The 13,284-nt window shown below is 40.3% G+C and overlaps 1 protein-coding gene across 1 annotated transcript; it reads right to left on the reverse strand.

Annotated features, from left to right (window-relative positions):
- Nucleotides 1-3,327: 3,327 nt before the first annotated feature.
- On the reverse strand, nucleotides 3,328-12,100 carry map3k8 (mitogen-activated protein kinase kinase kinase 8). Its single transcript, XM_047349059.1, has 8 exons — nucleotides 11,967-12,100; nucleotides 10,996-11,364; nucleotides 10,750-10,920; nucleotides 8,489-8,750; nucleotides 7,655-7,761; nucleotides 6,672-6,824; nucleotides 4,884-5,130; nucleotides 3,328-4,795 (listed from the first exon to the last, which is right to left on the reverse strand). Exons 2-8 carry the CDS (start codon nucleotides 11,347-11,349, stop codon nucleotides 4,671-4,673), a joined length of 1,419 nt encoding a protein of 472 aa, XP_047205015.1. The 5' UTR covers nucleotides 11,350-11,364; nucleotides 11,967-12,100; the 3' UTR covers nucleotides 3,328-4,670.
- Nucleotides 12,101-13,284: the final 1,184 nt, after the last annotated feature.

The raw sequence follows: 13,284 nt of genomic DNA on the forward strand, positions 1-13,284 counted from the left end.
GGATGATTCTGCAGTTGTGGGGTGGATCAGAGATGGACAAGAAGCTGAGTACAGGAAGGTGGTGGACCGCTTTGTTGCATGGTGTGGAAACAATCATCTCACCTTGAACGTGACTAAAACAAAGGAGATGATTGTAGAATTTAAGAGAAACAGGAATAAGTCAAAAACTATTTCTATCATGGGAGAAGAAGTGGAGGTGGTGGAGGAGTATAAATACCTCGGTGTTCACCTGAAGAACAGACTAGAGTGGAGATGCAACTGTGAAGCCGTCTACAAGAAGGGACAGAGCAGACTGTACTTCTTGAGGAAGCTTAGGTCCTTTGGTGTTTGCAGCAAGATGCTGCATATCTTCTATAAGTCTGTTGTGGAGAGTGTGATCTCTTCTACCATCATCTGCTGGGGAAGCAGCATCAGAGTCAGGGACTTAAAAAAGCTCAACAAGCTGATAAAGAAGGCTGGCTCTGTTCTGGGGACTCCTCTGGAACCTCTGGAGATTATTGTGGAAAGACGGATTCTTCATAAAATGAAGAACATTATGGGGAACTCTGAGCATCCTCTTCATGAGACTGTCCTACAACAACAGAGTGTCTTCAGTCAGAGGCTTCTTCAGATCTGCTGTAAGACGGAGCGCTACAGGAGATCCTTCCTGCCCACAACCATCAGCATCTACAACAGCTCTTTGAAGAAATCTTCATAATGAGCTACAACAACATTTAATTTCCCTTTGAGATTAATAAAGTATTTTTGAATTGAATTGAATTGAATCATATGGACACACATATTTTGATCAATCTCATTAAATTGAAAGTGGGTTCAGCCATAATTGTATTGAGAAGTTTATATCCACTGATCATATGCATAAAGGTTGTAATCATTTGAAGCTTTGAATTATTATTTTTTTCCTGGCATGAACCCTGATTATAAGCAGAGTCCTCAAATTTTGAACAGGGTTGGGGTCAGAGCTTTGAGAAGGCCATTACAGAAGCTGAACTTTAGTCTGCTTTATCCATTTCAAACCCAGTTTTGTTTAGTAGTTTAAATTATTATCCTGTGGGGACACACAAATGTTTCCAGTTTTTCAGCCAACTACCTGTTGAATTAAGGTGAAGCTGGCTAGTTTGAAGCAAAGTAACACTGACAGCAGGACAGTCTCACAGCATGATGCTAACCAGCATGCATTGATAAAATGTTCTTTGTTTTAAAGGTCTTCATGACTCCTCTAAACATAATTGTTGATGTTGTGCTCAAATAGATCAAACAGCTATAGTTTGACTATGAGGTCATCTGCAAAGTTCAGTCAAGCTTAAACGTTTGGGGCTTCTTACTTTTGTCTATACTAAAGATTTCTTGAAGAAATCTTGTTAAAGGCTGCAAGTGAGGGAGACTGGGGCAGAGGATCATCATCCACTAGGAAAACAATGCTGAACTTACAGCCAGAGCAACGTCGGATTGCTTTAAATCAAAGCATATGTTAGAATAGCCCAGAGTGCAGACCTAAATCTAGTTTAGACTCTGTGGCAAAAGTTAGAAAGTGGTGTCCCTATCCCATCTTACTTGGCTTGAGCTATTTTGCAGAGAAGTCTGCAAAAATCTCTTTACAGATGCAAAGCTGTTAAAGATGTACAGGCGTTGGACAATGAAACTGGAACATCTGTCATTTTAGTGTGGGAGGTTTCATGGCTAAATTGGACCAGCCTGGTAGCCAGTCTTCATTGATTGCACATTGCACCAGTAAGAGTAGAGTGTGAAGGTTCAATTAGCAGGGTAAGAGCACAGTTTTGCTCTAAATATTGAAATGCACACAACATTATGGGTGACATACCAGAGTTCAAAAGAGGACAAATTGTTGGAGCACGTCTTGCTGGTGCATCTGTGACCAAGACAGCAAGTCTTTGTGATGTATCAAGAGCCACGGTATCCAGGGTAATGTCAGCATACCACCAAGAAGGACGAACCACATCCAACAGGATTAACTGTGGACGCAAGAGGAAGCTGTCTGAAAGGGATGTTCGGGTGCTAACCTGGATTGTATCCAAAAAACATAAAACCACGGCTGCCCAAATCATGGCAGAATTAAATGTGCACCTCAACTCTCCTGTTTCCACCAGAACTGTCCGTCAGGAGCTCCACAGGGTCGATATACACGACCGGGCTGCTATAGACAAACCTTAGGTCACTTATGCCAATGCCAAACGTCGGTTTCAATGGTGCAAGGAGCGCAGATCTTGGGCTGTGGACAATGTGAAACATGTATTGTTCTCTGATGAGTCCACCTTTACTGTTTTCCCCACATCCGGGAGAGTTACGGTGTGGAGAAGCCCCAAAGAAGCGTACCACCCGGACTGTTGCATGCCCAGAGTGAAGCATGGGGGTGGATCAGTGATGGTTTGGGCTGCCCTATCATGGCATTCCCTTGGCCCAATACTTGTGCTAGATGGGTGCGTCACTGCCAAGGACTACCGAACCATTCTTGAGGACCATGTGCATCCAATGGTTCAAACATTGTATCCTGAAGGCGGTGTGGTGTATCAGGATGACAATGCACCAATACACACAGCAAGACTGGTGAAAGATTGGTTTGATGAATATGAAAGTAAAGTTGAACTTCTCCCATGGCCTGCACAGTCACCAGATCTAAATATTATTGAGCCACTTTGGGGTGTTTTGGAGGAGCGAGTCAGGAAACGATTTCTTCCACCAATATCACGTAGTGACCTGGCCACTATCCTGCAAGAAGAATGGCTTAAAATCCCTCTGACCACTGTGCAGGACTTGTATATGTCATTCCCAAGATGAATTGATGCTGTGTTGGCTGCAAAAGGAGGCCCAACACCATACTAATAAATTATTGTGGTCTAAAACCAGGTGTTCCAGTTTCATTGTCCAACCCCTGTATCTCAGAAACTGTGACTGCAGTGGTTCTACAAAGTACTGCCTGAGGAGGGGTTGATACAAATACAGACCATTTTGTTTCAGATTTTTATCTGTAAAAGGTTGAGAAAAGCATGTATAATTTTCCTTTCACATCATTGATATGCACTTCTTTTTGTTGGTCTGTCACATAAAATCTCACTGAAATACATTGACGTATTTGGTGGTAATACGACAAATATGAAAAAGTTAAAGTATAAATACATTTGCAACAAAAGTTCAACCCACAGAGTCCTAAAACTATTTGTATTGTTTATTATTTATATTGAAGTGACAAATGTCTGGTGTTAGTCGGAAATTGTAACACAAAATGTCTCTTTGTTATTAAACTGCAGATCCTCCATAATCTTATTAAATTACTAATTTGTTGGTAAAATCAATGATGAAATACACAGCGTCATTGGATTTTTTTATTTTATTGTATTTACAACATAGTAAGTGACACATTGCAAACACTGGGTAATTTCTATGCGTAATACCAAAGAAGTGGGCACAGCAGGCATTGTCTAACAATATGTGCACAACACAAATTACATATGCATTCTTCAGAAGCTTCATTTGCATACAATGTGGGTTGTTAATACATATTCCACAGGAATCAACAAAAGGAAGTCCATGATGAACTATAAATGATTCAGTATATGTCTGTGTAAATCACACATACCTAAACAGATAGCTTACATTCTAAGAGAAAAACTGACGTCTCTTTCTAAGGAGCTTTACACCAGCTGCATAAGCCATTGCATTCTTTTTGCATTGCAGAGCTGATAACTCATGACTCTGCAGGTTGGTTCACACAGTAGACTTTTCTACAGAGGTCTTGTTTTGGAGAGAGCCTTTTCAGGTTTGTGTAGTAATCTAAGACCGACATGACTACCAAAAGAGATCAGTGGGGAATTAAACACCTGTAAATTGAGACTTCTAACTTGCAAACTGCAGGTTCCCATTTTAATTTACATAGTTTGAATTATTGTTGCCTTGACAATTTGAATCTGTAAAGGACATGCCATGAAGATGATGAGAAGCTGTACTATGGTTACTACCACAGTTAAATAAATAAAAGTACAATGAGATAATTGATAATGCTTTTTCTTTTCACACTGCCTTTCAATAACCACTGTTCTGCAGTGTTGTCTGCTGTGGAAACACCTTGGGCTATGCCTCATTTCTTTTTCTTTCGTTTTTAACCAGGCTCTTCAGAATTTCTTTTAAATCTTTTTGACATTTTATTTTAGATTTTCGCCGCTTTTTCTCTAAATGTAAAATAAAACATATATGTATCCACCTTAATTGAAAACTGAAGCCAACCAGGGAGTAATAGCCCATTTTTTTAGGAAATGCTTGTTTAAAAAATGTTGTTACTCAAGTCGTTATTGACACATTGGTCAATTTAATTCCCCCGGAATAGCATGATGATCTTTGGAAAGATAATTCCATCTATAGATAAATGCAAGACTTAAAGCAGATGTAGTTCTGTTCCTTCATGGTTCAAGAGTCACTTTCTTTATAGCTCAAAAGAGTGACCATTCTTAATGGTACCTTTATATTTAAAAATGTTAAATGTGAGGATTAATGGCTGCAAGTCTTGAATATGATGTCACCATGTCTCTTTCATTTCATTTATGAGTCATGTTGCCTGCAGCTCTTCGTGAGTTTCAACCCAAAGGCTAAAAGCATTTGAGCAACTGGCTTTAACCACAGTTCAACGTCTGTTAATAACAGGCTTTTGGTGGTAATTGTTAGCCGTATTCAGAGGCAGGGGGTCCTGTCACCAGCTTGTTGTACCCTGACAAGGCCCCCAGGTCTAGGTACAGTGAGCCCTTCCTCCTCATGTGGCCAGAGTCTTCAGAGTAAAGAGATGATTCTGCAGAGGAGAAAAGTGAGCATATGTTAAAATGCAGTGTGTATCTTATTATAAAAGACCATTTTAAGCTCAGTTCCAAAGTGCTGACCCTGTGTGGTGTCGTGGTGCTGGCTCTGCTGCCGTAGCAGCATGTGGGTGGCCTCCTCCAGGGCTGAGTCAAGGCTCCAGCAGCGTGGTTGGTCTTCCCTGGGTGGATTTAGGGCCTCGTGCTTCAGCAGCTCGGACGCAGAACTCCGCAGGGCGGGGTTCCTCTCCAAGGCCCGCTCCAAAAAGGATCGCATGACCGCACTGCAGTCCTCTGGTATGTCCTCCAGAGGTGGGGCCTGCTTGTGGATCTGTTGGCAAACACAGACAACAGAAGATATCTCACTAACTGCAACATGAGAGAAAGAAACAAACCAAGGAGACAATCAGTATGCAAATATTCCAAAGAACTCGACCAACAGCTGCAGGAAACAAAGCAACTTGTTTGACAAGTTGGGTAAAGGTAAATGCAGAACAATGATCGATAGTAAAGCTCACACACTAGAAGTGACTCTAAACCAATGCTTCTCCATGACGAGTTTCATGGGGAAGTGAAAAACTGAATAAAAAAAAAAATCTTGTAGCCATTTATGAAAAAGAACCATGTAATGGAACACTAAAAGAAAAAGCACAAAAGCAGAAAGCAGAAGTGTTGTTGACTCACTAAATGTGCAATAGGTCAAACTCATATTATCTCCTCTCAATCTAGACTGTGGAAGACCCAACATAAGTCATGGAAACTGACATCACATTTTTAAATCCAGCAAATGCTATCTCTCAAGGAATTCTGTTGTAGCTTTATGTCGCTGCAATACTGAAATATGCAATAATTGCAAAACTTGGTTCTTAGCTTCCATACAGTATATCTTAGCATTCAATCTTGGTGTCCCACAACCATGATCCACCACACAAGGTTTTTGCTAAAACAAAAACAGTTTAATTTTAGTCTGTTAAAGCCAAAGCACTGAGAAAAACATAAGGCTACACCTTTACAGCATGGTAAGGTTACAGTAGGGACAGGGGTAGGGTTTTTAATTGTTTAACAAAGGCAACAAATCTAAAACAATCCTAAATTGCTAAAACAGAAACTGATAGATAATAATACCAATAAAATAAAAGCACCTGCATGTATCTCTGTTAGGGAGATTTTGCACATTAAAAAGGGAATTTAGTCCACTGTTAAATAACCAAAATACAGGTTATATTAATCTCAAAGAACAGCAAATTCTGATGGCATATTTTATTTTATTGGTGAGAAATCCATAGAAGAAAACATAAGCCTGCACCACAGTACATAGTAAGCGAATCCAGCTAATCTGAGACAGTGCACTCAACATGCTGATTCTAGAAATAAAAACCTTCTTTCCCATGGATGATAAATAACCGTAAGGAATCTCTCAAAACTCTCAAAATATCAAAGAATTCTCAGAAACAACCTGCTCTTTATAACACAATACAGGATGATACGACATGTAGGGGTGCCCTTACATGTGGCTCCAAAACAGAGCTATAGTTTCATCTTTGCATGCCGCGCAACCCAGAATACGTCCACCTGGCCTTATGCAACCCCTACTAAACTCCGTAATCTTGTTTAATGCAGCAACAAAGCATCTTCTGGGTCTATTGAGCTTTACTTACTGTTTTGACCAACTGTCAGATGATCCAGTAACTGTCTGATCAGTCTGTTTGTGATGCTGTTTTTTTTTTGCCCTCTAGTGCCTGTTATAGATGTCTATAGTATAATTTTCTATTTAGATTTCTGTTTGAGTGCTTTACTTTGTGTTTGTAGGTGATTACATACCAAAATAAAATAAATTCTTATAAAATAAATAAAATACGCATAGGTACTCACAATGTAGAGATAGGAGGGGTAGGCGGTGCGTGGGTACCTCCTGACCCAGGGAGGACTAGCAGTCTGCATATGGATTATGGTGGTGCCCAGGCTGTAGATGTCTGTCTTGGTGTTATGTCCTCGACACAAAACCAGTTCTGGACTCATATACATCTGTTTGAAAAGAATGTGAAACCACCTAAATACATGTTGGCTGCAGACCCAAACAACAGAATGAGAATTGAAAGTAGTTCCACTTTTAGTGATCATCTATCAAACTCTGATTGTCAGACAAGCAGCAAACAGGAAGTGTCCTCTTCCACAAGAAGGGGCTTTCGGTAACAGATAAGCTAACCTTTAGGCCCACACTCTGTTCATGTGTGTGTCAAGGTATGTGCAGTGCCAATGTTTGTCAGCCTTAAAATGAAGAGCAAACAAAGCAGCTAAATGCATCTTTGTTTTTCTCTGCTGGAAATTCCAGCTTGCCTTCCCCTGTTAATGTGTGTCTGAGCAGCTCAGCATATGCTCAGGCTCTGTCTTTCTTATTATTGCCGCCGGGTGTCTGCCCTGGGACTTTCCACAAACCCAGCCACGGGAGGCTCAGTATGCAGATGTGACATACAAACAGGCCAAAGCATTTGAAAAGCAGGGAATATGTGTTGTGGGAGAGTCAGCATATGAGAAACCCCTTAGATTCTTCCTAAAATGTCCCACAGATTAAAGAAGAGCATTCTGGAGGTCAGTGAGTGCAGCGATCTGAAGCTCTCGAGCTTTAAAAGAGTTTCAGAAAAGTCACACAAGTGCTGACAAGTCTCTGGACTAAGTAGTATAAAGTTGGGGTAAAACAAGCCTGAGTCAGAAACAGGATGACGACTGACTGTTCTAGTAAACACAAATCGAGTTTGATTTGGGGAAGCAGCAACAGAAAGGCTGAATTCACAAGAAGCGTATGCTTGCATCCTGTAAGGCTGCCTCAGGCCTTTGTCTTGTTTTTTTTTTCTTACCTCTGTTCCTCTGAGGTCTCTGGGGGTGTATATCTCCTCTGTCATCTGCACCGTCAGACCAAAGTCCACCAGCACAGCCTTGTCCGACATCAGGACGATGTTACTGGCTGAGGGGAAAAAAAAAACTATGATTCAGAGACATTGCAAAGTTAACCGATTTTTATAAATATCCGTTGCTGCTTTGCTGCACAGGGTGGTGCAAGTGAACTACCTAGAGGCTTGGAATGTGATTAAAATCAGAAAGATGTCAAAGGCATGTGGAGAAGGAAGATAAGTGAATAGATCTGGGAAAGCCTGATTCAAAAATCCCTGCAAACAAAAAAACACTCCTCAAGAGAAAATGACATGGTTTGATCATTAGCAGAAAGTGCCACATTCCACAGGGACATGTCAGAGGGACAGACTGGCTGTTATCATATAGCTTTTAAATTTTCTTAGTTCTGCACGAGAAGCAGGCTGGAATTTCCAAACTCTGATTCTTTACGTCATGAGGCTGACAGAGGTGTGACATGCTTTCATTCCAGGTGCACTGTGTCCAGCTGGTGTTGCTACCTTTATTGCAGGTCAACATCAGATCTTTGTCAATGCAACCTGGCAATCTTTAAAGATTTTATGAAAAATGTGGCCTGTTTGTTTTTTGTTTTGAATGATTCACATTTCCTGCTCAAGAATTACTTACAAGAACTGTATATGTCTAAAGTTCAGCTTTAAAGTGAAAGAAGGATGTTTGCCCCATTGCATCATTTCCTTTATTGTTGCTTGGTCCTTCCCTGAATAGAATGAACAGACTTGTCCACCAACAGAAGAAACCCTTTTGTGTCCTTTCTCTCTTACGTTTGATGTCATGGTGGATGACGTGGTGCGAGTGAAGGTACTCCAGCCCCCGCAGCACTTGCTTGGCCACCCAGATGATCTCAAACTCCCGCATGGGTCCACAGCTGTCCAGCTTCTCATAGACCGAACCGCCTTCCCCAGCTTCCATGAAGAGGTGGACGCTCTGGTCCCAGAGCACAGCGCCATACAGCTCTGCGATGTTTTCGTGGCGGAATCGGGCCTGAAACTCCACATCAGCTGCTTTAAAATTCTCAATGGGGATCTGTGAGGAGGAAGATCAAATGTAAAATAAAAATCAATAGCAAAGCTGGATCTGTCTGCTCAGTTTAGGAAACAGAACAATGTTTAGATAAAAACATGCAATAACATGAAGATGATATAAACCTAGAAGAAATCATGAAGTAAGAAAGTAAGCTCAAGTTTTTAGTAAAATGCATTCTTGTTAGCAAATAGGGAAAGCAATACTTGTAACTATAAATACAATATTACTGTGCCTAAAAAAGCTTGTCACTTATGTTTGGATGGAAATGTAATTTATTCATTTCAGAAAACAAGTTGAGGTTAAACGGGGTTATTGTGAGACAATGAAGAATGTAATGACTTAAATGTGATATTATAATTGAGTCAGCATCTTAAAAGCCTTTTATAAGTATTCATATGTTTGTTTCCTTAAAAAACAGAAAGTTTGGAAACCAGTTCAATAGGACTGATAGGCTTAGCATAGCGCAATATTTAGAGAAGAAATTAAGCTAACCAGTAACTGTTTAGTGGTTTTTTTGTATGTTTTATTCAAAGATTCGGGGTTACCTACAACTTTGCTTACTGTGAGTGTGCTCAGTAAATAAAGCTAGCTGGTACGGCAATCCTTCAGTCTTTATACCAAACAGAGAAAGTGGTTGGTGCCCTAGCAATTTTTAAATAGCTAGGAAGGATGCTAAGCCAGTCCAGTTAGCTTAGCTTTGTTTAGCAAATAATAACAGCTCTTACGGATGCATTCAGTTTGTCCTCCAAAATCCGAGCTTCTGAGTTCCAAGTTAAATACATTTCCTGGAATGTCCCCTAAACACAAACTTCATTTAAGCTCAAAGATTCCCTACCAACCCGACCTGACAGTCAGATATGAATGACACACCTATAACATATAACATATGATGCGTTCTAAATATTGACATATTCTCGCATTCCTTACATTTCAATTTTTATTTTGTAATATACAACATAACTTCCAACATGTCCATTAAAGTTTGAAATACCATTTTAAAACACTTTTCTTTAATGATAATTATTATTGTGCATAGAAGAAGAAAAGCTAAACATGTAATGCACTATATAGTGAATGACTGGACAACCCCAAATAACATCTTAATTATTCAAAGTATAGTTGCTATATTATATATATTGCTATATATATAATTTTTGCAAAGTGTATTTATTTTATTCATTTTAATGTTTTCTTTTTGCAGCACTATTGGCCTTTATTTTAGTTTTTTGACAATAGACAGTCAGAAAAATTGGGACAGGAAGTGGGGGAAGACATGCAGCAAATGTCTCCAGGGTCAGGACTCAAACCTGGGATGGCTGTATTAAGGCCTGAAGCCTCTGTGCATGGGTCGCATGCTAAACCCTTTACTCCACCAGCACTACGCCAGTCAAGTGCATTTAGGTGTGTTTTATGACATCCTTGTTATGACTCAGATACCCAGCATCCACTATAAACTGGTACCAGGAAGTTTTTCCTAGAGTATTCATAGCAGCGTGCAAAGTCAACATGCAATTCTGATAAAAACTAACCTAGGTAGGAAACTGCTTCTTCCTGACTTGTCAAAATGTTCCATGCATAAAGAGTAAACAAGAACACACACCACCCCCTCCATAACCGCAGTCCCACAGATACATGCAGAAATGAGGGCACATGAAAATATCACATGCTGTATTATGAAAATTGTGCCATTTTTTAAGACATTGTTAAAAAAAACAGATGTTCAGAGCTGCTGTGGGAAGTCATGTTAAATGTCCATTCTTGCATCAATCTTTGCCAACTTTGTATGTTTTTGAAAGAGCACTGCACTGTCTTCCTCTTTCAGTTCTAAAGAAATCGTAGCTGAGTTATGCACACATGACCAGTCTGCACAGCCTGAGGGTAGCTACACTGCTACACAAATAAGCTGTTCTTGGCTGGGGAAATATTTGGCACTCAAACAGCAAGGGTTGTAAGAAGCCAGGCACAGGTTGAATTCCAGTAACCATTCAGCTGGACTCACCAGTTTGCAGGCCATTCTCTTCCTGGTTGTGATGTCCTGAGCCAAGTGGACTTTCCCAAATGAGCCCTTGGGCACGAGTCCAGAGCCGGGATTTTTGTAGGTTAACTTCCAAGGAAACAAAAGAACATCCATGTTGATCTGATAGCGGCGCTTTTTAACAGCCATATCCTTCTGCAATGGAAGATAAAAGTTAATAAGCTCAGAAAGAAAATTAAAAAATCAGCAAAAAACAAAAAAAAACCTCACCTTATTTAGGAGGACTCCCATCTCCTCAGGCAGGTGCCGCAGAGCTGCGGCCTGCATGTTGGACAGGAGGTTCACAAAGGACAGGAGGTCTTGCACCGTCCCATACCGAACACCCCCATCCCTATTACCATAGTCCTTCTGCTCCTTCCCCGAACCCAATCTGTCCCCAATCTCCTCGTTCTCATCCATCTCCTCCTGGGAAAGCCCCTCTTCATCAAAAGACAATCCTGCCTCTTCCTCCTCTTCCTCAAGTTGATAGAGTGTCTCTGCTGCGTTGATAATGTCCTCTACGTGCATGTGAGCCAACAGCAGTTCTAGTCCGGTGCCAAATTTGTAATCCATCTTGGTGCTCATCTTGTCATGCACGACCTAAAATCAAACATCGGGGGGTCATTTTTTTTGCTACTCAGTGATCAGACAGCTTCTGGTCTGGCTGCAGAATGTACACCACATTTGTGCTTTGATAGAGCTCGTCAGAGCCACGCAGCTCGGAGGGGAGGGGAGGGCTTGGAGGAGTGTTTTCCAGGCAAGAGAGCAGTTTCAGAGTAAAGTTGGGAAACTCCAGCAAAGCTCAGCCCTCCGTTTACAGAGAGACAGAGTCATTAGGGAGATGTACAAAGGAATCCAGCTCATTTACAGTTACATTTTACTGCAAATTAAGATATACCCCTGTTTTCTGTGGAAACACAGCAGAAAATCAAATTGAATAAAAAGAAAGAAAGAAAGAAAGAAAGAAAGAAAGAAAAAAAGAAAGAAAGAAAGAAAGAAAGAAAGAAAAAAAGAAAGAAAAAAAGAAAGAAAAAAAGAAAGAAAGAAAGAAAGAAAGAAAGAAAGAAAGGTAGATTAGGAATATCTGCCTCTTTGATGTGGAAATTGTAAGATATTAATAACGTCTTCTTCAGGCTCAGCATACAATACCAGAAACGAAAAATTACCAGCAGGACAGCTGAATCAGAACATGCAGCACTTACCTAAAATGTGTTGCAGAAGCTTTTCGTCATTGTTGCCTCTCTGTTGCGTACCTCCAGTGTCTGCTGCATACTGAGGTGTGAAGAGTCTGTTTGACTGCCGTGTGACTGTGTTCAAAAGGAAGTAAACAAAGGAAGTTATAGATCAACTGCACGTAGGAGATGACGCAGGGTGGGAGGATGCTTTCTCTTTGCCTTTTCTTAGGTATTCAGAGACGGAAAGTCAAATGGTTTTTCTTTTTGCTCAGAGGATTTCTTTTTGGTCAAGACATTTACGTCAAGAAATAATAAAGAATGTGTGCCCTCTGCATTTGCTGTCACCTATGAAAAATATGCATAAGGACTAATTAAATAGATTCATTTTTGATCGCAGTGTCACAATCTCACACAGAAATGTTTAGAAACATCCAATCTTTAATTTAAGTGTAAATTATTTCTTCAATGTCCTAAAACTGTTTATCCCATTTTTTCAAGGAACTAAGTCCTTTGCTAATAAAAAGTAGATGCTGATGTTGGGGTAACAGATCTAGAAGGGATACCCTGACATCCATCTCCCGAGCGATACTCTCCAGCTCATTATCAGGGATCCCAAAGTGTTCCCATGCCAGGAGAATTGTATTGCCCCTTTGATGTTGTGCAGGGTTTCCTCATAGTGGGACCAGTCTAAAAACCTCTGAAGGAAGACTCCCTAGATTTGGAGGAGCTGTGGTTCAGCATACTTAAACTCTTCCACCTTAGGCAGAGACTGTCCCCTGACTCAGAGAGAGCAATCCATCTTTTGGATTTAGACAACAGAACAATATAATTTGGAAGAAGGAAAAATGAGACCCAAACAAAACAAACAATAGATTCCATCATGCCATTACTGAATACAGATAAACAGAAAAAGTAAAACGTTGTGTGAAAAACTAAGTACATCCTATGACTGAATAATTTCTACTATTCAGTCCCAAGAAAATGAAGTAGATGTTCATTGTAAAACTTTTTTAGTTTCTGCACACTAGTATTTACAAAATAGCTTTGGTTGATTGAGGTTTGCAGGCTTTTGTTTATTCACATTTCACTGGGATCCTGTCACAGCATTTCATACAGGTTGAGGTCTGGAATTCTATTGGGCCACTACAGCACCTTAAGTTTTCTCTATTTTAGCCATTCCATTACAGCTTTTTGGTTGTGTTTGGGGGTCATTGTCTCATCCCAGGACTCGAGTTGTCTATGTCATGCTTTAGCTATGACACAAATGGCCTCACATCTGACTCTACAATAGAATCACTGGCTGAAGATACCAGGGTCTAAGGTATAAGATATTTGTGCTAATATA

This window comes from Girardinichthys multiradiatus, chromosome 21, assembly GCF_021462225.1.
Source record: "Girardinichthys multiradiatus isolate DD_20200921_A chromosome 21, DD_fGirMul_XY1, whole genome shotgun sequence".
In the NCBI taxonomy this organism is placed as follows: Eukaryota; Metazoa; Chordata; class Actinopteri; order Cyprinodontiformes; family Goodeidae; genus Girardinichthys; species Girardinichthys multiradiatus.

Coding starts and splice junctions, on each gene's coding strand:
- map3k8 (XM_047349059.1), bottom strand. CDS start 11,349: ATGAGCACCAAGATGGATTACAAATTTGGCACCGGACTAGAACTGCTG. Junction 8,751..10,749: donor AGAGAATGGCCTGCAAACTG/GTGAGTCCAGCT, acceptor TCCTCCTCACAG/ATCCCCATTGAGAATTTTAA. Junction 6,825..7,654: donor GAGACCTCAGAGGAACAGAG/GTAAGAAAAAAA, acceptor CTTTTCAAACAG/ATGTATATGAGTCCAGAACT.